This window comes from Cupressus sempervirens, chromosome 10 (genome assembly GCF_028749045.1).
Source record: "Cupressus sempervirens isolate cs-2001-9-10 chromosome 10, ASM2874904v1, whole genome shotgun sequence".
Taxonomy (NCBI): domain Eukaryota; kingdom Viridiplantae; phylum Streptophyta; class Pinopsida; order Cupressales; family Cupressaceae; genus Cupressus; species Cupressus sempervirens.
The window spans coordinates 100,667,976-100,693,113 of record NC_143127.1 but is presented as its reverse complement, the minus strand read 5'-3'; the positions used below and the strand labels follow the sequence as shown (position 1 = coordinate 100,693,113).

At 36.7% G+C, this 25,138-nt stretch overlaps 1 protein-coding gene across 1 annotated transcript in view; it reads right to left on the bottom strand.

Moving 5' to 3' along the window:
* LOC149532783 (nucleoid-associated protein At2g24020, chloroplastic-like) overlaps positions 1–20,958 on the bottom strand; it is a 44,914-nt gene extending 23,956 nt beyond the window's left edge. The window contains exons 1-4 of the mRNA XM_089807744.1: positions 20,785–20,958; positions 18,690–18,844; positions 923–1,023; positions 763–802 (exon numbers count right to left, since the gene is read on the bottom strand). Of these exons, the coding sequence (XP_089663870.1) occupies positions 763–802; positions 923–1,023; positions 18,690–18,844; positions 20,785–20,860 (372 nt within the window). The 5' untranslated portion in view covers positions 20,861–20,958. The remainder of the gene's footprint in view (positions 1–762; positions 803–922; positions 1,024–18,689; positions 18,845–20,784) is intronic.
* Positions 20,959–25,138: the final 4,180 nt, after the last annotated feature.

Sequence of the window (25,138 nt, the reverse complement as noted above, 5' to 3'; positions counted from 1 at the left end):
TATAGATAATTTCAGATGTGTGTTTGATTGAAGATATAAGTCTAAGAAGATCTTTCTTTCATATCAGCTGCTTAGCACTGTATACTAGCCATTGGTTTTAGGATTTTGATCCACGTACTCACCAATAAGGAATACTTAGTAGAAAGCTCAAATCTTTGTGACAGATCTTAAAATTTCCCACAATCCAGAAGCTCATTGCAATTAAACCAAAATATTTTCCACAATCACAGCTCATAACTATTAAGCTATTCTTTCTTCGAGGAATAGCTTAATTGCCCACAAAAAACTTGCTTGAAGAAGTAACTTCACAGGCTACACCATGCATTGCATTTAAACACAATCAAATTCTACCACATATTGAAATGGCAATATAAAGCATCAATAAATCCCAGCCTGACATCATCTTTTGTGGATGCAGTGAGTGCCAAGCATTTCCTCTATAAGAACATTTATGGGATTATAGCAGATAACCAGCTTCAGTTTGAGCAAAAGCTCTAGATTTGACTAAACCAATTCCTGATAAAACAAAGAATATCTGGGAGAATAACAATTATGTCAATCACAACTGGATCAAATGGCCAACATAAATGGAAGTACCAAATATTCATGCAGCTAAAATCGAGCCTCTGGTGACATTTTAGTTATCAAGCAACATCCTAAATGGTACAAAGTACCTTCTTATCTCTACACTATTAATTCAAAATAAAGGTGATCTTGCACCAATATGCAGATTAATATAATAATCACTTACAGCTATCATACCTTTATTAACTCGCCTTCACAGTAGCCATCAAATTCAGCACTGCAAACATTAAAGACTCATTGTGAGCTATCTCAGTATGACTTGAAAGTTGATATACCTAAGTTTGAACCCACAAATAAATAGTATGTTTTCGCATTGCCGAAATTCAATAACACATACGCAGCAAGCTCCTTCTGTACACGAACTGCCTCCACTTGAACAACCATCTGAGCTTTTTTCACTGTTTCATAAAGACCTTGCATATTCCCAAATAAGCCTGCCTGAATAGTAGAGCACAGAATCAAGAATACAAACAATATTAATAAAAAAGAGAAACTCAAAAATGGATTTCTTAATTATTAGGAAACATTACAGAAAATGAGTGTTTCTATCCAAAATCCACCTGTAATTTTATAAAAGATGGATTATACAGGACAGGAAAAAGAGTTAAAGAAAGAACAACCACTTAAATCAACAACTATAGTGTTGGACTTGCTAGGCCAAGGCACAGATCACTTTCTCTTCATTCCAAAACAGTTCTAACCACGCAAAAATCAATTGCTTTCTAGTGGAGTTCAGATAATACAAACTAAATTTAGTTGCTTTGCTTTATCATTACAGACCTACAAAAATTTATGGCAATAAATGACCTTCCAATCTCTATATAGTATGCCTTACACCCAATGCTACACAAATGAAATTCTGAAGTAAAGATAGCAGCAAAAAATATACCAATGCTGCTGTCACAATTTTTAAATTTCCCTGTGGAAAAACTAAGAGTTTATCTAATTTAAAATCATTGGTCGGGAAAACTTGAACAAAGCAAAATGCTTGAAATTTTATGAAAAGTAGAACCGTAAATGACTCAGATTAAAGTTATTTGTGTGCTTTTAGCTTTTCAGAGTTTATATAGAAATTTTACTATCTATTTTAATTTTATTTATTTTATGTTACTTTCTTTTGTAATCAAGCCCTACAGTTTATCGTGCATCCCTTAAAACCAAAGTAACAAGAATCGGAATTGGATCGGAATTGGCAAGGCCGAATCAAATCGTGAATCGGCCATGAATCGGAATCGAATCGGCCATGAATCGGAAAATTTAAAAAACCCTTGAAATTTAGTGAGTAACTTATTTCATAAACCTTTTATCGCTGATTCGATTCACCGATTCACAAAAAATCGTTTGGCTTGAATCGAATCGCCAAATCGCGTGAATCGCATGAATCGTCGTGATTCTTGGAACTATGCTTAAAACATTCTAATTCTGCATTTATTGACCTTACCCATTAAGGACCCAATATCAGACTGATAGCTAAAAACCATACCATGATAGTAATCATAAGCTATACAATTGGCAACTTTGCTCATAAGAAATCATGCATGATTGCACTCTCAATTTTGTGTAAATCATGAAGATTAGCACAAAAGAAACAAATGCAACATAAGCTAGGAACCAAGAGAAACAAATCAAAGCAAGCATGGCATACAAGAATAATAGACATAAGACACCGTATTGGTGCTCTTAGGCTAAGAGAATCATTTAAATATAGTGAATGAAATTAAGATATTTATAATGATCTTGTCATGCGTACATACAGACATTTAGTCACGGGAAATGGAGAGAACCTGACAAGGCATGATATAAATTAAAAAATAAGAAGACAGAGATAAACCCCATTTAAATTTTTAATGACTGACAGGCTGCTGATTCTGCCTCGCTCAGCATCAATCCTCTTGTAAAGGGGGCCCTAAAGTCTAATCTGCACATAAATCCTAAGGAATGTATCCTTTGGAGAAGCTTATTTGAAAATTCTGATGAGCTTCTCAGCAAAACAAACATGCAGAAAACCCACATAGCTATCCTAAGATAATGGTTGCCATTGCGCACATTAATCTCATGCATTTTGTCTACTGATGATAAGCAGGATTGCAGATCATGCGAATGGTGCTCGAGCTATCACAATGGATGATTGTGGAGTCTGACTGAGAAAAATCAAACGGAAAAATAAGAGTCAAAGCCATGTGATATAATATGCTCCCTCCTTACTTTAGTATTCAGCCTCCCCAGTAGATATGGAGAATCGGAGATAGAAGCTTGCTTTTCATCAACAAATAGATAGCGTTGGTCCCATTAGTGCTAACATAGTCTTAGCTGCTTTTCTGGCTATCAAGATCCCCTACATAGTCAGCATCACAGAATCCTGAAAGAAGAGGAGGCTTGCCTACTGTATAAGGAATCTCAAAATAAGGCGTACCTTTGAAATATCGATGGATATACGGATCGCTACCTAAAGATGGCAATTATGATGTGTGCATGAACCTGAAAACCTAAGATACCGATACGTCTACGAAATGTTCAGGTGCGGGTTCTGATGCTTCTGGATGCACCAGTGCTTTTGGGTGCTCCACTGGTGTTCTGTTGTAACAGTTAAAAGCTTTTACCATCTGTCAGCTCCTGCTATATTATCACAGTTTGTCTCTTCTCACCTTTTAAGAGCAATCTTCCTCGTTCATACATGGTTATCCTTCTAGTAGACCAGTTCGTATCTGATTTCATTCGCTGTTTTTAGTATATTTCATACTGTTAACACATACAAAAAAAACAGCATAGGAAATTTTTTTTAAATGATTGCCATCAGCAGTTGCAACTTAAAATTGTAGACAATTTCATAAACGTCAGTTTCAGCAGGCCCTGTTATTATATATATATATATATATATATATATATATAATGCATCCAAAATCTCCAAAAAAAATTAAATTATGCATCTGTGCATCAGAACCCCCCACCCGCATCAGCATCAGAACCAGAATTGGTAACTTAGCTGAAAGCTACCCTGACAAGAAAGGAAATTTCAGGTCAGGTGTGTGTGAGGTAGATAAGGATCCCAAGAAATACCCAGAGATAGTAGGATTTACAAAAGCCTTAGTTGCCAACTCGTGAAACAAATCCGATTCGGGTACGCGAATCGGATCTGTGGATTCGGGATTTATTTTTTCCCAATAATGATCCATGGAGGATTCGTGTATATTTATATATATTTATATATACTAAAAACTAAGAGAAATCATTTCATAGTATGAATATATGATTCTAGTATGCATCTATGAATCTAGTGTACTTGATAATTGATCTATTTTCATGATTATAAATAAAATCAGAACATTCACATTCATGATTTTATGTTTTTGTGCCTTGTATTGCCACGGATTCGTGCTGGATCCTCAGGATTCGTGCTTGGATCCTTGAGGATCCGAAGGATCTGAGCAGAATCCTTGATTCTGCCTGTGGATCCGTTATGATCCTTGGGCGGCAGATCCTAATGGATCCACAGGCAGGATCGCAGACCCTGCCCGGATCCACGTGCGGATCCAGACCCAGATCAGACCCGAATCTAGATCCGGGGTCCGATACGCAAATCCGGTAACTAAGACAAAAGCTAATCCAAAAGTTGATGGAGTTGCTGAAGACCCCTAGGTAAGGCCATAGCAGCAGCAATCTTTTTTTGGAAAATATTGGCAAACCAAAAACATTGAAAATAATTCAAAAAAACAGATTTTCAAAATATGCAGAATATGCAAATAATAAAGAGAGAAAAACCTGCTGTATAAAGTTTGGTTATTTATCTTTTCTCAGCAATTAGATATCATTGCATTCATAATCAGAAATTTTATGAACACTGAAAAGCATAGTTCCATGAAGTTCCAGAACATAGGGACAGGTTTCAAAGACCAAGAGCCTAAATTTGGAGTGGAGGGGAGAGGAACTGGCAAGGCAAATACAATATATAAAACCAGAGCAGGAATCTAGAGGCAGCACCCCTCACAAGGTCTCGGGGCCAATGGAATACCCTATATGCTTTCAACTCCTCTCTCTATTGACTACAATACATCTGCAACTCTTAGGTTCTAGTTTGTGAAATTTTTCAAAGGTGATATGGGCCCAAGCAACAGCTCCAAATAATCAAATTTAAAATGGCTAGTTTCTCACCTACTATATGTTCAAAAAGAGTGCATTCCTTAAACACACAAGTTGGAGTGTGGTTGATGATATGTGTTGTAGAGATGATGACTCCTTTCCCAAAACTTCAAATCTATTTGTCCAGTGTGCAGCACACAACTAGCCATTTCCAAGATGAGAGGATTCTTCATCTCAGCCACCCCTCTTTGTTGGGTGTAGCATACAGTGTGCTAGCAGGTTACTCCGCAGTCAATTAAGCTGCCATGTCCCTAAGGCTGACCTGCAGTATCTTAATATTAGCATAAATAGATATGTATTAATAATATTAAAAATTATGGGGCCAACCAAATGAATCCTGCACTGGAATGAGCTGACTAAGTAATTAAGGAGGACCTCTCCTTGCATTGAGACCCATGTTGGCTGCATTTAAATTAAATAAGAAATTAATGCTATGCTTGATCTGGGTCACTTGCTTTGGAGAGTTATGACCATTGGGGAAAAGGAGTCATTGTAATGTCCCCTTTTTCTAGGACATTATAATTCTGTGTTGCTGGCTCACTTCGCCTAGGTTTCAGGGGCGAAAAGGTTCTTTACGGGGTTCAGTGCGAAGTTTGGCCTAGACATTTCCAGTTTCAGACCCATCAAAGCAGTTTTGGTAGGTTGTTCAGATACTTACTATTTTTAGTAACTAAACAAGGCTCAGTATTCTCGATATCCCAGTGTTGGTTTCGAAGCATCTCGCCGAGAGCTTTCCAACAAGCTATTGCATGTGCTTATCCGAGTTCGTTAGGTCAGTTATTTTAATGCCTGACGATTATATGGTTTATTGGCTAAGTGACTTTTAAAATTCATTTAACTTGTCACTTTATTTTAAAAAGGTACTATGTTCACTTAAGTGACTAAAGGACAAAAAGGTGCTTTATCCCACATTGCTTAAAAAGAGCAGGCATCACATTGGGAAGAGTGATAAAAGTACAACAGGTTCCACATGGGAGGTTATGAAAATTATAATATTTAAAAACAAATATTAATCTGGGAGCTGGAAACAGTTGTTGGTTATTTCTTTGAGGACGCAAATCCTTGAAGAAGCATTTGAAGGTTGGACACAAACCTAGCCTTCTTACAGATTTAATCTACATTGCCAATCTGACTGTCATTTCTGTTTATAAGATTGGATTATTGGAATTGTTGCATGTTATTGTATTGCTGTTGTATAATACAGTAACATTACTGGATAGTTATTTGTATTAATTTGCTGGTTTATGTATAAACTTCTGAATATTGGGGAAATAAAATAATCTTTTCTGAGCTTCTTGTATGCAAATCTGCTGGTTAGAAATCGATTAAGTTCTGGAATTTATATTGACTATTGGTTTTTTGTTCGGATTTAAATCTGCACTTTTATATCACGGGTTTTTTGGTAAAATATCCAGAAAGGGATATTACAGTGGTACCAAAGCCAAAAATCATGCCATCCTGTGGAAGTTTATTCGGAAATCTGTGCTAGAAGTTGGACAAAAAACCAGCCTCTCATTGGAGTGAGATCAATTCAGGTTTCACCATTGAATAATAATTTGAAGAATTTAATCTTGAAGTTCAAAGTGTTCCTAGTGGGAGTAGCAGGTCGAGCATTATTTTGGAAAGTTGATTCTTGAAGGATTAAATTGGCTGAGGTTAATTCAATTGAAGGTTGGATATCAACCTGCACTGCAGACTGGAGATTCGATTTTCATTGCAGTTCATCATACACCATTTGGGAGGCCACATTTTGGTTATATAGTAATCAACAGCTAACTGCTGAAGCTGGGCGTCATTCTGGAAAGACTGGATGTGATTCCCTCAACACCTGCAATCTGGATTCGAAGGGCTAGTTAATAGCAGCTAGAAATTGTATGCGAATGACCCAGGGGTAATAACGTGGAAGTCACCCACGAAATTCAGTGAGAGAACATGGGTTGCAGACAGAAAGGTCACCGTCCCAGATATTGTTAGAAGCAGCTACTGGGCAAGTCGTGCTCTACACAGCAGAGTTCAGAGCCAAGGAAGGTAAGCATTGAATGTCCCCGAGCTCACGGGTTGTTTGGAGTGCATACGGGTGAAGCACAGCCATCTTCTTAATCCGCCCAGTCTGTATTTGCATTGAGAGGCTGCCCAATCTTTGCTCAGTGTGAAAGACTTTTGCCGCGGCAGAACACAAGAAGATTGTATGGTTCCCGACCAATGATCACAGGATTAGAGATTTAAGCCGTGAAGGACTGTCGAGAGTCCGTAGCAAGTGACAGGTTCAGACAGAGTGTCTTTGGCAGCAAGTTAATTGCAGAACAGTAGTCGGGATCAGTTACGTTTTCGGCAGCAGTTGCACCACGGGTCAGCCTCACTTTCCACCAGCAATCAGCACCATCTTCCACGAAGGAGAACTCATATTGGCCTTTCTTTTCTCACATTCCTTGATGTTATCTTGGTGTCATGCCTCAATGTTTCATTTGGTATATCAGACAAAGCTTTTGTTCTATGTACATCAGCTCTTGCAGACACTGTAAATCAGTTTAAGTTGATGCCTTTTTTGGTGTTGTTTGGGAGGCTATGTCCACCTGGAATCGAGGGTACCCTGTGTGCTCTTTTTATGTCTATAAATAATTTTGAGAGCACAATAAGTTCATTCTTTGGAGCCGTTCTAGCTTCAGCTCTGCACATTTCATCAGAGAGATTCGACAATCTTGCTCTTGGAATCTATGTTCAGGCTGTTTGTACTCTTATACCAGTCTGCTTTCTGTTCTTGATTCCAAAGAAAGTTACAGGCAGCTCATCTCAAGAGTGACTTTTGAAAATTGAATGGGAATGCTATTTCCAAAGGCAGATGCCTCGTTAATTGCTGGTGCTTTATATTCTGGCGTACATTTGATTGTAGTTGCATCTTATACAGTGAGCCAACATTCCGGCCAATGCCATCGGACGGTCTACGTAGCACAACTTGGCTGCAAGTCAGGGCTCCAAGGTACTCCAGAAACTCAGGCCTGTGAATGTTTTTGTACATACGTCTCGTCTTGTTCCTGTTGTGTGTATTTGTTAAATATAATCTATCCACTCAGAACTCTAGATATCTGCCATTGATTCTGGGCTGTTAGGAGGTATTACTGTGGTGTTAAAAATTAGCTCTCTATTTCCGAATGGCGAACTGGATAGTGTTTGAACTGTCATTGACTGCAAGGCAAATATTTTAATGGTATTAATACATGAAACAATAAACCATATCATATCCTTCCTTGTTACATTGTAAGTGTTCAACAGAATTCCTATCAGTCTGGTGACCCATTGTTATTTCATTTTGGTATAGAATAATACAGTGGTATCAGTTGCAGAATACAGCAATGGGGGGCTGAACTGAAATAGCTGAACTGTTTCCGTGACAGCCACCTTAAGGATGTGTACTGGCATTAGAATATTATGTGCAGATGTGTAGGAGTTTTTGGACAGGTTTTTGGGTGCTTGAAATGCTAAGTGACATCTTCTGTATACAACCAAAGGAGTTTAGACCATAATTATTGTTGCTTCTGCTGGACATGGGATTACGGTTATCGTAACAAGGACTTCCCAGCCATAGCTTCCTCAAGTCACCACAGTCAAAGTCCATTCACTGAGAGCCACTGCAATTGTGAGAAGATTGGTTTATCAAATGATATCATACCTGTAGATGGGGGTCTGGGGCTTCCTTTTACAGAACTTCAGTCAGCATCAATCAAGAATGACAGCCTTGTACAATTCTGCTTCTTATTCTTGACAATAAATTGATGTCATGATATGCACAGTCAGAGTCATATAGCCTACATTACAGATTGTGACAAATAATTGCAATTGTTCCTAATCATTTAACTCAGAAAGACATTGTTAAATCGCAACAACAGTTAGCCCAAAACTTCCAATCCGATATGAAGAATGAAATAATGAGCATATATGATGCGTACAACAAATTCTCTCCACAGATTCAAAAAGAATTACCCTTCATGGAATATGTGGACTTTCAGCTAGAGTTGCAAAACATGACGGATATGATAAGAAACAAATACTATGAATTGGCTCGAGATCTCCTTGCAGAGGACAGTTACAGAAATCTGCATAAGATATCAATCAAATTGATAATAGTACTAAAAAAGAAGAGCAACCTTCGCATGATAATATGCAAAATACTAATGAGGGCACAAGTATACTGATGGGTAATTGGGTGACAAAGGTAACTTATGGAGCCGAGCATTTTGATGGCCCAGGTAGAGGAGTTGACCAAATTGCTAATGTTGGCAACTCCCCATCTTGTTTAGATGTGGAAAACACCAGCATCTTATTTGGTGACATGGAAATTAACATGGATAAATTTTACAGTGATATAAGGCTGAAACTTATGTCAAATTTTGAGGAGGAACAAATGGACCGCAATGTTGGCAGGATAGATGATCTAGCACACGTTGAGTTAGAGGATATATCTAAAAATGTTGTTCCCTTAAGTGATGAAAAATCAAAAAATTCTATGGAGAACAGCCCACTTGCGTTTGAAGGAGATAGTCAAAAACCATTATCACTCTTTGACTTATTGGATATGCTTTTGGTCAAAGAGAACAAGATTGTCCAAGTGTTGACGAGGATGGATGATTCTTCTAATTTGATTGAGGATCTCATACGGAAGGTTGTGATGGAAGAGAGGCATGGGAATGTATGTCGTGTCACAAGTCTTCTTTTACATACTATTTTTGAAACTTTAAAAACGATAAAATATGAGTACTTGCAACTATTAATGGATAGAGACCTAGCAATCAAATTCGGAAGGGACAAGGAGAGTGAGGTAGATGAGCTATGTCTTCAATTGAGCTTAACACATTACACCATCCACCAAGCTGAAAACCAAATGAGTGGGGCAGCCACTTATGAAGACGACAACCGTGGTTTAAGGGCACAAGAAATCACACAAATCATTGAAAAAATTGATAACGTGGGTAGATGTGAAGGCAAACAATGTAATTCAATCACGTGTTTTCCGTTTGAGACTTTCCATGATGAGAAAAATTCTATGGACCAGCAAGTTGATGAGTCTAAAAATTCTGAATTTTATGACAGCAGTTGTACATTTTCACATAAGCACATGGTTAGTGATATCACAAGTGAGGATAATTCAGAGATTTCAATTAAGGGTGAACCTTCCTTTTATGAAGCCTTTGACATGAGCGAGGATACTTATGGTGGAGTAGGAAGTTCAGATTTATCCTTGGCTTGTTCTAAAGGGGTGTTCAGCTTACCCAGAGATTTATCACTCAGTTCTTACGAGATGGCCACGGCCTACTTGTTGATTGGTGATTTTTCTTGTTGGTATATTCCAACTATCAGTGAATTGCCTGTGTATGTTGGTAATATATTCGTTGATTCTATTTGGCTCCAAGGATCAATGAGTTATTTGCAGATGACTGGGGAGAACACACGTTACCCTACGTACCACATGAGGTGTCTACATTTTTTGTCCAACGAGATAGTGAAGACAGTGTTAGCACTCATGATGTTGGTGATTCACCAACCCTCTTTCATTTAACCAGGATCATGTTGATTGGGTAGTCGGGGATCCAGGTGTTAATAGTATCTTACATCTAGCGATTATGTTGTGTTGCTACACCGACACATGATTATGATCTGTGTGTTTCAACTTTCTGACATATCAGAGTTCTAGAGATTAGGATTACTCCTTTTCCACCAAAGTGATATGGTGGTGGAGTCGGCTTGGCCGGATTTATCATTGACATCGGAATAGATATTATAGGAGTGGTACAGTGATACAATGGTACAGATATTACAAGAACTGGTCAGTGGTACCTCAGACAGCGCTCGAATCCTCACTTGGGATCCAGGTGGAGCATCCCTAGGTATTGCCTTTTATTGGGAGGCTAGATGGAGAGTTTGGTTGCTATCTTCTTGGGGTGGATATAGGTATATTGTTGGGCTCCCATCTTCACTTGACAGTAGAGACTCACAAGGTCACTCATGGAGTGGGATTTTCATCCTGACTGAGGGTATTGGAACTCAGGGCAGCAACACATAGCAATTGGTGTCCCTTTATGGTGAGACATGGGATCTTGGCATCCAGTTATTTGGCACATCAATTCTTATTGTACTATTTTGCCACTCCGGATTTGGGAAGATGCATGACGGGTTACATCAACTAAGGAGTAGAATCTCGTTCTCAAGGCGAGTATGGGATCTAGCTTTTGATTTCTGCAGGTATGAGCAAATTGCTTGAGGGAAAGCAATCTTTGAGAAAGGAGGCTTTGTAATGTCTCATTTTTCTGGGACATTATAATTCTATGTTGCTGGCTCACTTAGCCTAGGTTTTGGGAGCGAAAAGGTTCTTTACGAGGTTCAGTGCGAGGTTTGGCCTAGACATTTCCAGTTTCAGACCTATTAGAGCAGTTTTGGCAGCTTGCTCGGATACTTACTAATTTTAGTAAGTAAACAATGCTTAGTATTCTTAATATCCCAGTGTTGCTTTGGAAGCGTCTTGCCGAGAGCTTTCCAATGACCTATTGCATGTGCTTATTCGAGTTCATTTGGTCAATTATTTTAATGCCTGACAATTATATGGTTTATTGGCTAAGTGACTTTTAAAGTTCATTTAACTTGTCACTTTATTCTAAAAAGATACTATGTTCACTTAAGTGACTAAAAAACAAAAAGGTGTTTTATCCCACATTGCTTAAAAAGAGCGGGCATCACATTGGGAAAAGTGATATAGGTACAACAGGCTCCACGTGAGAGATTATGAAGATTATAATATTTAAAAACAAATATTAATCTGGGAGCTGGAAACAGTTGTTGGTTATTTCTTCAACGACGCAAACCCTTGAAAAAGCATTTGAAGGTTGGACGCAAACCTAGCCTTCTTACAGGTTTAATCTACATTGCCAATCTGACTATCATTTCTGTTTATAAGATTGGATAATTGGGATTGTTGCATGTTATTGTATTGCTGTTGTATAATACAATAACGTTACTGGACAGTTATTTGTATTAATCTGCTGGTTTGTGTATAAACTTCTGAATATTTGGGAAATAAAATAATCTTTTCTGAGTTTCTTGTATGCAAATCTGCTGGTTAGAAATCAATTAAGTTCTGGAATTTATATTGAATATTAGTTTTCTGTTCGGATTTAAATCTACACTTTTATATCATGGGTTTTTTGGTAAAATATCCGGAAAGGGATATTACAGTCATGGTTGGTATAAATATTGATTCATTTGGGATTATTTGCAAAAAGCATTCTGTGGAATATCATTTCCATTCAAAGCGGATTTAAGCAGACATTTAGAACACATTTGAGGAATTTGCACGAGTAGGTCTTTGAAGATTATTTCAGACATTAAGAGTGGATGATTCCAAAAGTTATGAGAAGATAATTTCAGACTTTTGAGCAGACTCGTGCCAGGTTTATGAGCAGACCCATGTCAGATTTATGAGCAGACCTGAAAAGTGATCCATTGAAGATATAAGCAGAAATAGATCTGCTGCGAGTTATAGACTGGCATGCCCCTGCATAGGGAGAAGGCTCTAATCAGTGGTGAAGGAGACAGAAAATGATAAACAGCACATAAGAAAGGTGGCGATCTACTAATCAAGCAAAAAAGGCAATCAAGACTCCAGTGATAATAATAATCAAGTGACAGAAAAGTGATTAAAGGTTACTAGCAATCAACGTAATAGCAAATAATAATTATGTTGATTAGTAAATCAGAAGGGGTGCAATCAAGAAGGGAGAAATAGAAAATTAGTTTGCAATTTATAAAGAGGCATGTTTCTTCTCAAGGGTCGTCACTACTCAAGGAGTAAATGAGATCTGCATTAGTAGGAGACATCATTCAGGCAACTGAATACATTAAGCAGGTTATACCATTGGCAATTGAACATATTCAGCAGTCCTTTACATCTGCCTACCAATTACCAAGAAATATAAGAGTGGGTCAGCACCGGCTCCCAAAAAGGACCAAGGGCAATTAATAAGATTGATCAGCACTGAACCCAAGAATTTATCAGCAGATCAGCAGACTGATATAATATCAGATCTGCCACTTTCAGCATCCATCCTATTTACAAGAAGGGTTTAAAGTGTAAGAGGAGGGTAAAGAGGGCCATGTAAGGAAGCTTAAAGAGCACTTGCATTATGTAAAGAAACTAAAAGGGCGCTTACATAGGACTAAGAAACCCCCTTACAGCCTTAGCCCAATTCAACAAGGTGGAATGTGTCTTTTAGAGGATGAGACATTGATAGGGAAAGCGGGTACAAGCAAATCACTAAGCAAGCAAGAGAAGGGCTCTGGTAAACATCCACTCTTGGGCTTAGTGTAGAAATGGCTTCGGTCAGACCTATCATGTTTCTTCCTCCAATCTTTTAATATACTCGAGCTGGAGTAGTACTGGGATAGGTGACCTCCTGGAAGTCTGAGTGCTTCACCTCTATGAGCATCACCTAGATCCAATGAGTGCTAAGTGTTCCATTTATTCTCATGAGAGATGGATTCGTGTGTGAATCACCACCCAAGATACATGGGTCAATGAGTTTGACTCAAAAACTACACAGTTAAATCCTGATAGCAATATCACAATTTGACTTGTGGAAAATATCTCCTACTTATCAACTAATGAGCTTAAGGAGCTTTCTAATGAATGGTTTATAAGGCACAACACTTTGTGAAGGTTTTGCAAATGGGGTTTCAAGTAGAGTGGGTTTGCCATGGAGGAAACTCCGTAGTTAAGCGTGCTTGAGCTGGAGTAGTATTGAAATGGGTGACCTTCCGGGAAGTCTCGGTGCTTCACCTCTGTGAGCATCACCTATATCCAATAAGTGCTCAGTGATCCATTTATTCTCATGAGAGATGGATTCATGTGTGAATCACTACTCATGATACATGGGTCAATAAGTTTTGACTCAAAAAATACACAGTTAAATCCTGGTAGCTATATCACAATTCGACTTGCTGTGGAAAATATCTCCTACTTATCAATTGATGAGCTTAAGGGGCTTCCTAATTAATGGTTCATAAGGCACACAACTTGGTGAAGATTTTGCAAATGGGGTTGCAAGTAGAGTGGTTTTAACCATTGAGGAAACTCTGTAGTTAAGCGTGCTCGAGCTAGAGTAGTACTAGGATGGGTGAACTCCTAGTTAGTCCTTGTGCTTCACATCTGTGAGCATCATAGTTTTTGAATGTCGACAATTTGTTGTTGAAACCCAAGTTTTGGTTCATAGTTTTGGAATGTCAATAGTTTGTTGCTGATTCTTCTGTTATTCCCTTATATCCGAAGGTGTTCATTGTAATGTCCTCACTTTAGCAGTTAAATTAATTTCCTATAAAGTCATTATATAAATTAAAAATTAAAAGGTGACTTTATATTTAATTAATTTGATTAATTATTGTATTACAACGGAGAAGCGTCTAGAGTGTGTATTAATTATTGGAAAAGGGGAAGCCTCTACTAATTTAATTTTCTAGAAGCACAATTAATTATTGTATTGCAAGGGAGGAGTTTCTAGAGAGTGCATTAATTATTGGAAGGGGGAAGCTTCTAGTACTTGCAATTAATTAATATTTGATTTCCTTCTAGAAGGGTATAGGAAAAGTATAAATAGAGATGGGAGAGTCATTGTTGAGCATCGGATGATTGTGAATTGCATTTGATAAGAGCTTGGATGTGTGAGTCACATATCTTTCTTGGCATTAGAGGACGTTCATCCTCTCTTGTAACATTCTATATGTCATTCCCTTGGAGTTTGGCCTTTGGAATACATTGCTATGTACTTGATTTTATCATTTGAGAACTAATAATATTTCAGCAGGGGTTCAATCTTCAATTTGCATAAATTCTTTCTTGCTCATGTTGTGTGGATTGAAACCTATGCAAAGACATTAAAATCGTTTTCAGCTATTGGTTTAGTTCTTGGGCATTTCCAGGGTGCCCATTACAGTGGTATCAGAGCTTGCTTGCAAAGTGTTTCACGAAGTTATAACTGGTAGCTATCCATTACAGATGGTATCAGAGCTGCCCATTACAGTGGAGTTCTTGGGCATTTCCAAGGTGCCCATTACAATAGTATCAAAGCTATCACCCCTGCCCATTACAATGGTATCAGAGCTTGCTTGCAAAGTGTTTCACAAAGTTATAACTGGTAGCTACCCATTACAGATGGTATCAGAGCTACCCATTACAGTGGAGTTATTGGGCATTCCCAGGGTGCCCATTACAGTGGTATCAGAGCTATCACCCCTGCCCATTACATTCATTCTTGGCAATTTTTTGTGATGACCTAGCACCTCAATCCTTATTGGTATCAGTGCATATTGCTTTCGTATGTAATCAGGTCCTCTCATGAGTGTCGACCAATTGTGTATTGAAGTTGACAGTTACATTCTTGATGACGTCAATTCATTCTCTAGTAATTCCACACGTGCCTCTTTCTCTTACCTTTTGGTATTTGCAAACAACGTGTTCAATATGGTGTGATGTTTTTAACTATTGTTGGTGTTGAGGAAAACATGAGTGAACTTTCATCGTATTATACTTTTATCATCTTGTTTTTCTGTGGGTTGTTATTCCCCTCTGTGGGAGCTGCATAAAAAGACTTTTGTTATTACTACTCTGTGTATCGTACAATCATTATTCTCTGTGCATTGTGATCAGATATACTCTACATCGTGTATATCTATTCTCAGAAATCTGTACTTAATCACAGGTATATACAGTTGTTTTTGTTACTCCGGATCAGTGTGTGACCATTGTGTAGATTCAGGGATTCATTATTATTGATTTTGAATCAATTGCAAAAGCTAAATTGCAGGCTTATTGACTTTCTGTCTGAAGACATCAATTGTGAGCAAAGATTTGCAAGAGTTGTGAACTCTGAAAAAAGGCATCATCATTTTATGGACTCGGCTGTTTCCCTCGGAGAAAAGGGTTTTTTCCCAGGATAATAATTGTATCATTTATTATTGTATTTCTGATTGATGCATTTTTATATTCTGGCTAGTTAATAGTCCTAAAGGTCGTGCATCATGTGCTTATAACATGACTCCTAGTAAGGATCCAATGATCCTGGCTAGTCCTAGATATCATGCCTTGATATGGCTCCTAGTAAGAATCTGTGGATCTTACTTAGTCCTAGATGCCATACCTTTGTGTTTTGAATGTGTACTATCAATATTGATCATGTTGCTCACTTTGTACATGCCTTTTATCTGGATATTGTATATTGATAAGACATAAGTTTTGGTAGCTATTGCTTTGCCAAGCTTTGCGTTTTCTTGTCTTTGTGATGACTTGATGAAAGAATCGTTGGCTTCTTATTCTTAGTATTTTACCGATTATGAGTGTAAGTTCATGATCCTGCTAAAGTCACAGTTAAATGTAGTTTGGTGTATTGTATCCCTGTACAATTTCACACTTAGTTTGGACCCACTTTAGCAGTTGTCCCTAATATGTACCTAAATTATGTTTGATTGTGCTCATTATCAGGACCATTTCCATAAACTTGGTGCATTCCCCTCTTCACAACCTTTTCCCTCATCCAAACTGCTAGGACTACAGCACCCAGCACACCTGTCCTAGACTAGGGCGCCCAACACCCCTGCCAAAGCAACTTGACCTTGAAAATTGAAATATGAATGTCAGCTTTGTAAGAAGTACAAAACTGCCCTTTGATGTCAGCCTTCCCAAAAAGAATTCTATCAATGTGTAAGGTGCACAAAAATACAACTCCCTCTCTCATTTGAATCTCTATCCTACACAATTGATAATTCAATATAGCATATTCAAGGCAATTGAGCACAGTTCTGCAATCAAGAGGCAAGAAGCATCCAAGTCTGAAATTTTGATTCAGCAGTCATGATCAATAATAATGTGTTCCCCCATGATGAAGGCATGCATTAACATCTTCCAAGCAGCATCAAGCCTTATGTGAGACTTCATGCTAAGAGTTTCTTATTTAAAGTAGTGCTTGTCAACTCAAGCATTTCTATTATTGTTTTAGCCTCTGTCATTCTAAAAACAAGCTCTCTTTTTCATCAATCATAGCTGTTGTGGAGGTGGGAACAACAACATAGGGTTTGACTTATGGAAGCCCTCATACAGCACAACCCTTCCCACTTATTGTGTGTGCAGGTTCAGATCCAACAACAGAGCAAACTATGACAAACATTTTCAGATTTTGAACAGGTGAAAACCCCGAGACTAGGGCACCCAACACACGTGTCCAGCTATTTTCAGCTGAGAATCATAGTCTGGCCTATAACATCCCCTGACTGTGAATATGCACCTTTCTGTTTGTATAGACACCATCAAACTGGGGTGCCTAGCACACTAATCTGGCACATTAGGCTCAACTTGCACTTACAGGTTCCTTTTTGTGTCCTTTTCTAGATCTGAGCTATTGTGCTGGTTTTTTGTTTTGTTATTTGCTGCTATTACTGAAATTTACCAATTTCCTAGTATTAAAACTAGATCATACATTCATCTTGATTCATTCACACTCCAACCCTATCAAAAAGGAGGCATAGATTGAAGCATTAGCTCTACTATAGGACGGTCATTGAAACTAGTTTTGCTGTTTGCTTTCATAGGCTAGGATCTAAAATCCACCTTATCACCTTCAACTTCCACTCTTCATCCAGTTTGAATTGAAGCTCCCAGAAGCCCACAGTGGATGATGTCCAAACTGCCTCCAGCTAAGAACCTGCGGTTTCAACACCATTAATTTTCCCTTGATTTTGACAGGTAATCACCATCTTTATAACCTCTTTGTGATACTCTGGATCACCCCAAGGCTCCCGCCAACCTAAGAACAAGCATCGTGCATCAAAAAATGTCCTATGAAGGAAACAAAAAAAAAACAATTGTCCTCAGAAAACTTCCCAAATGGAAAAGGAATCAACTAACCCCACAATCATGCAACCTTGATCCAATTTTTTTGGATTAGATACAGCAATAGTGCAGCCAATCAGGAAAATTTTGCCTGCCTACAGATAACTTCAAATTTAACATTTTCAATAAGATTCTATTCAAGTAAAGTAAGTACAATATACTCTGTGTCGTAGGTTTATACATATTCAAGCTCCCTTTTCATGAGCACATCTACGGTCTACCGATGGTGAGATCAATTAGAATCTGCGCATCCAAGTCAAATGACATGCACTCTTTGTCATAGGTTTATTAATATTCAGGCTCCCTTTTTATGAGCACATCTACCTATGATGCAATCAGTTAGAATCTGCAAATTCAAGTTGAATGACTTCTCTGTGCAATTGCAGAAATTTGTTTTCAAAGACCATTATATTTATTTCATACTTTTCGCCAGTAGTGTAACACATTTTTGTCAATTGTTTGAACCTGGTAAATTGATCGATAACAATCACTTTCAAACTTGCTACTAACTTTTCTCGTCTCTTGCCTCTGCATTCTTCTATTTGCACAAGAGAAAGCACATATAGTATACACTATTTTAAAAACATTCTAAGGACAGCAACAAGACAAAAATCCTGAAAACTTCTTATCACAAAAAATCATGACCAAGAAAACAAAATTATCATAACTTTCTCACAGTTAATATTATCTTAGATAATCTTATATTATATTTTTCTTAGGTTTGGGGTTATATTCAATATTTATCTTATGATTTTGATGCACACGGAGTTTACACCCCCCCCACCCAACTTTTTTTTTCGGGGGGGGTGGCAATCCACATTGAATGCGCCCTCTTGCTTGTCAAATTTTTCATATAATGTGTCTTATATCTACAAATCCTGCTATTTATTTTACTGAAGAACATTGGTAGCTTAAAATAATAATCTTTGACTTGTCACATGTCAACTGAACCCATTTTCAAGAATCACATAAAAATAATCCCAAGAAAATACAACAACAAAACCTCTTTATATCGTCTATTTACCATTACACCTGCTTTAATACATACCTTCTTGGCTGCCTCATCGGGATTCTCGTTACTTTCCTTTTTTCCACCAAATAAACTTGTCACACAAAGTGCACCCCTACGAGACTGGAATTGCTGACCATGCCTCATCCCAAATTGCATAACATGAGAATTTGTGCGAGCGTTGACACGAGTGCCTGCAAAAAATCAATAGACAACAATATGACAGTTTCTTTGAGAAAACTAGTGCTTAAGCCAACATCTCAATCACATAAACTTGGTAACAAGTTGCCACATGATGGTCCATCTTGGATATACCTGAGTATGGATTAGATAAAATAGGATAATATTCACACAGACCACATTGACAATAAAAATCATAAGTCCTTTTAAGGAAAATCAAATTTTCATACAATTTCAGAGCAAACAATCACAAGATATGTCAAGAGCATCTTACTGATTCAAGCAACTGCTTGAAGTTATTAACCATTGCATCATATATGAATCAACTTCTCTAAATGAAAAAGTTATCCAAAAAAAAAGCCCGTGCCAGGATGTCTGCACGTAGGAATACAACCAATGTGAAAATCACCAGCATTTTTATGATCTGAATTGAACCTCACAGAATGATACACTGTGTGCTTGTCAAAACATTGGACTTATATTGTAAATGATGTAGAATGGCATGGCCAACGTAAATCATTTCAACGGACTAGTCTATTGAGTAATTGAATATGAACAAAGAATCAAGATCAAAATATATCTTGTTGCCTGAACCCTTGCTTTCAACTAGCGATTGCAATCTACTTCAATGTTATTTTGAAATGTCATCAATTAGAGACGATGGTCATAACTAATAAGAATAACATATGATAAGGTTATCTGTGAAACATGAAAAAAGAGGAAATAAGAAGAAACATGTTGTAAATTGTCTGCATACACTTCTGATGGCAATTCAAAACACACACACACACACACACAAAAAAAAAGGCTAGTTCGGAACAAGATAAAAAATTTAAACATCTGGTGTGAAGGTATTCATCATGTGAATAAAACCCCTACAACAAAAGAGTGCACTCATTTCAACACTTCCTGGGTTTATTAATCTGATAAAGAGAAGAAAAGAAGGTGGATGGCAACAAAGTCCCTTATAAATAAACTTTTCATCATTTCAAAGTGCATCAATATGCACTTTCAGACATTATTAATCTCAGAAAGAAAAGAAAAAAGGCAATGTCTCTTTCCCATTCTCGAGAATGAATACACTCTAGCATGTGGGTTTGATAGACGAATAAATTTGAGTGTAACTGGATAATTTATTAATTCAATCAATCCTTCACTTGACTAGGTTAACCTTAGCCCTCAGGAAACCATGCTACATACTTACAATATGGAAATGTTGAATGTTGATTGTTGAACCGGACAAACAACGACATGTAATCTTGGGTTTGGTTGAAGCATATAAATCGAAGGGCACCCCACAAGGAGATATCAAGCCAAGCAATCATAAAAACGAAGAATCTATGTAGAAGTACACGGTATTTACCAATGAATAAATCATTTTCCCCTTCAACTGATGGCCTTTGAGCTAAGATTTTGGTATACATTCACTAAACCCAACCACTTCTCGTACTCTCACAGACAATGACTTTATTCAACCAGAACGAGAGAAATTTTATTGATGTCAACTGATGGACTAAATAATGGAGCTCTGGAATACATCCAAGCAAGATATGTAAGTGAGGGTGAAAAAAAACGAAACAGAATTACAAACTATCATCCAGCAGCTTCAGCCTTGCTCACCACAGTGCTCTAAGGCAGGATAACTCGCAAAAAATCCCAATTTTTTGTTTTCAAAGTAAACCCCGATTCCCCACTTATTCACAGTTTTTGGCATTCAAAAATGTATGTAGATTTGAACAAAATGAGCACGGAATGCCAATGAACGGTTGAAGCAAAACAAATTACAGTAAGCCAATTCTCTACAAACGGAATTTAACCAATAAAACAAATTAATAAAATATCCTGTTCATGTCATTTTGGAAACGATATTTCTTGCGCGAATTAATAAAACATATTTTGTAAAAAACAATCGTCTCCTGTTCTTGAAATTAATGTGTTAATTTCAGTGGCTTACAATGGGAAGAATTGTGGTCCGGTGCATTAAGCTTCGTGAGAGTTCCTATTCCTGTACAGGTCGAGATAGAAGCCATTTCAAGCGCCGCAAATCAACACGCTATCCAGCAGAACGGAAAAAAATGGCTTGTAGGCTGCTCCAGAATCAAGATAGACTTGTCGACTCGTTCAACTTAATTTCGGCCCATTTCATTTCATCTCGGATTAAAATAAAAATCATTTTATATTTTTTATTATTTATTGTTATTATTTGTTGTTATTGTTTCATGTTTGTCAATGCTTAATACATGGAAAGTTGGGTAATCTTTTCATGCCAAATTTCCACCTTGTTCACCACCATGTGGCCCATATCCTACCACACATTTGTATTTGATCATGTTGTCTAACTAACATGGAAATTAAGTGGCACGAAGAGCTCTACTAATGTTTTCTATTTTTATATTTTTTCAATAATAGTGCAAGGGTTTTAATCATCTTGCATAAATATTAATTAACAATTAATTTAGATATATTAGTTAAATAAAAAGTGAACATTAAGTAAGCATATAGATGTGTTTATTTTTTCAATAAATAACAAAAAATTTGATGGCAATTCATATTTTGATCAATTTATCATTAAATAATAAAAAATGAACTATTTTTATCTAATATGATTCTTACTATGAATATTGAGTAAAAATTGATCATGTTTCTTGCAAGATAGAGCCCAAACTACTTCAAACCTAATCTTGTAGAACTAATTTGAGTTGTGTGGAATAGATCTATCAAAAATATCTATAAGAGTATAAAAGCCTTCACCTCTTAGATACTGAAATATGTCAAAGCAACAATGGGAGACAATTATTATGAGTTTGCCAAAAGTATGGGTGAAAAACTTCTCCTAGATCAAATCCTTTGGGAATTTAGTTTTTGGTGGTAGATTGGAGATAATGTTTACAAGTATGCGTGTGGCTAATATTATGATGGCATAGATCTATTTTTCATTTCCATTTTAAAATTGAAGTGTATTTCTAGAGTATGAAAAATGAATTGTTATGAAGGATAGTCAAATTCATTGATAGCTAGAGTAATTGTAGCATTTAGGTTTTTTCTATTATTATCAACATTTGGCGCTTTTAAATGCATAGAATTTATGTAAGTTCCTAAGACTTTGAAAACCAAAAGCGCAGACCACAAAGGTCTCTTGGACAATTTAGCTAGCTCCATATCTAGGACGTTTGTGTGATGCATGTCGGACAATAGTGTGTTGCACTAGCATCTCATATAAATAGAAAATAAATAAATAATCACAAAAAATATATTAAAAAATGTATAACATCCCAAGCTTAGGGAACTATGAATTATAACTAAAAGTAAATTGTAAAAAGGAAAGTAATAATGAAACTATACTACTAAAAAAATGAAAAAAAAAAAAAAAAAAAAAACATCAAAGAACCTTAATGGATTCACTAACCTTCTTTGGACCAAATATCAAAAGAATATGTTGGGTGGTTATATAAGGGTTTGTTTCAGTTAATCCACTGCTTTGGTATTCCAACCTCTACAAATAGCCAAGGAAAAGATATTGGTAATAGACACAAAATATAAACTCAATAATATACTATAAAGGACAATAAGATAATTACTCAATAAACCTAGATATTTACCACTATTCAAACACATAATCAAAACAACCTATAAGTATAACCAAGCAACATCAATGATGTTCTTTGTATGATAACAATAATGCTTTAAGGTATCATTGTGATGAAGAAATAGCAATGAACTAATTGTGAAAAGCCAAACAAAAGTGTTTATGTGAGAATGATGAAGTTTTGACTAGAAGAATATTGTTCAAGAACCATTAGAATGCAAGAATATTGTGAGTGAAGTACAAAAGTCCTTTATTGGGGGCAAAAGGAAGAGGTTTAAAGGAAAAACTTAAAGGTAGGTGATTTTTTACATCAATACAAGTTAGCATAGGTATTACATTTCCAAGACATGACAAGTGTAACATCCCAACAACCAACTCAACCACAAATTTTCATGGAATCCTAGCATATTGCATAAACATTTGTGCAAGGCGCATTTGTTCGAGCAAGAATGTGACCTAATTTTTAATAATTCCTTTATGCATGGAAATAAGGGATGCTTTAGATCATGATTACGGATACAAAACACAAATATCTTAATTTTATTTTAAAACAAGATGAATTTATAATGTCAAATAGCATAGTACGCAACTTATGACAATATGTTTTGTTCCTACTTTAGTGAACATGTATCCTCTATTAGTCCTAAGGGATTAGATTACTGAGAGGAGTGGTGAATCAGTAATTGGCTAAAAAATCAATGTTTCAACCTTTTAAACCTTTAACTGATAAACAACTTAATAACATCACATGAAAACATCCACAAAGTTAACACACAAATTCTAGTATCACTGAAACCCAACTAGTTTCAAAACCATGGTAGGCATTATTGTTAGCATGAATGTCAATGATATTCCTATGGGGGAGTATTCTAGCATTGTTGGATTAGTGGATAGATAATTAGCATGATTGTGTGTTGAATTCATGACTATGGTTGTCATTAATGTCAACATATTGAGAAGATTGGTAGAGAAGCAAATAGATATTGAGGCTATAAAAATTGAGTATTGAAGATGAGGTCAAGCGCAGTTGGAGACATTTTCTACAGTGTGTCCTGATTCAGTGTTCAAGTGTGCATGCAGAAGGTCAAAGATTGGTGAGAGTTATTTGTGATTTACAAAAGATAGTTTGTAGACAGAGTACTTGAGAAGTGGTTTATGGTAATTGGATTGTATCTCCTAATAGGGATAGAATTTGGATGAGCAAAGTAAGACAAAGACAAAAGATAGCCATATGAGAATTTGTAAAGACTATGAGCTGACAGTATTTTGTAATTATGAAAAAGATGTATTATAGTGTGTTATCTTAATGAGGTCCTATTGTAATTAATTGGGAAAGCATCAAGGCTAACTCAATGAATTATTTTGAGGACTTGGTATAAAGGAAAGTTATTTTCCTTGTGATGGAATGTGAGTAGAGTGCAAGAAGTAAGTGATATGCAAATTTGGTAAATGTGAGTAAGCGATCAAAGGGATCTTGTGATGTGAGTTTCAAATCTGTTATTGAGATTTGAGAAGTGTTTTGGTGTGGTAGAGGCATGGTAAGAGGATAGAGTAAGTATTAAGTAGATGAGATCAGTTGCATTTCTATTATTCTGAAAGGAATAATACAGAGGCCAGTTAGACAGAGAATTTGGTGGTCTTGCCCCTGAAGTTGTTTGGGCAGTGGGTCCATCTACCTTTTACACTCCTAACAAGGTTAGCACAACTCATAACAGGGTTGGCACAACTCCTAATTAGGGTTGGAATCTCCTCACAAGGATTCAAAGTCTCCTAGCATGGATTGTTATGTATTGAATGTATTTTATTGGCTCCTAATAAAGTTCATCCTCTTACAAGGAACATTTATATCAGTACATCATTTTTTGGGTACCATCCCCATTGAGGTTTTTCCTCTGATCAAGGGTTTCCCTAGTTAACATGTCTGGTGTTATTGTGTATGTGTATCTTCTTATGGTTGTTTTTTATATTGATCACATGTTTGAAGTTTAATGAGGTTGATAAAAGTTGTATCGGTCTAATAATTGATTCACAACCCACCCCCCCCCCCCCCCCCCCCCCCCCCCCACCTCTTAGTTATCCTGGTGGACTTTACTTTCCAACAATTGGTCAAAAGCTTAACAACTTAAGAAGATCAATGATGGATCATTTTAGAAACAAAAGTCTAAGTTTGATGGAGTTAACTATGACAGTTGGAAAGAGAAGATGAAGACAATTGTGGAAGAAATAAAACTAGAAGAAAGCTGGAAAGAGTTAACTATGACAACACACGTCCAGGATATTGGTTGATTACAAAAAATGAGAAGACCATTGTGGAAGAAAGCAAACTAGAAGAAGGTACAGAAGTTGAAAGAGATTTGTTCATGTGTAACATTCTTGCTAGAGAAGAAATTTTGTCAGCTCTTCTTGAAAATGAGTAAAGTTAGGTAAAATCTTTGGTATCATCTCATGAAATTTGGAAAGCTTTGGAGTCTACTTTTGAAGGTGATAAGCATGTTAAGAGAAGTAGATTCAAAAACTAGATATGTTTATTTCAAGAGGCTAAAATGATGGAAGATGAATCTATAAGAAGTTATATTGGCAGAATATCAAAAATTGTTGCAGGAATCAAGTCTTGTAATGAAACTAAAGATGAAGATGAGATCATATGGAAGATCTTGAAGACTTTAACACCACTATTCAAGAAAATTGTGTAGATGATTGAGCAAGTGATACCTTGTATTGA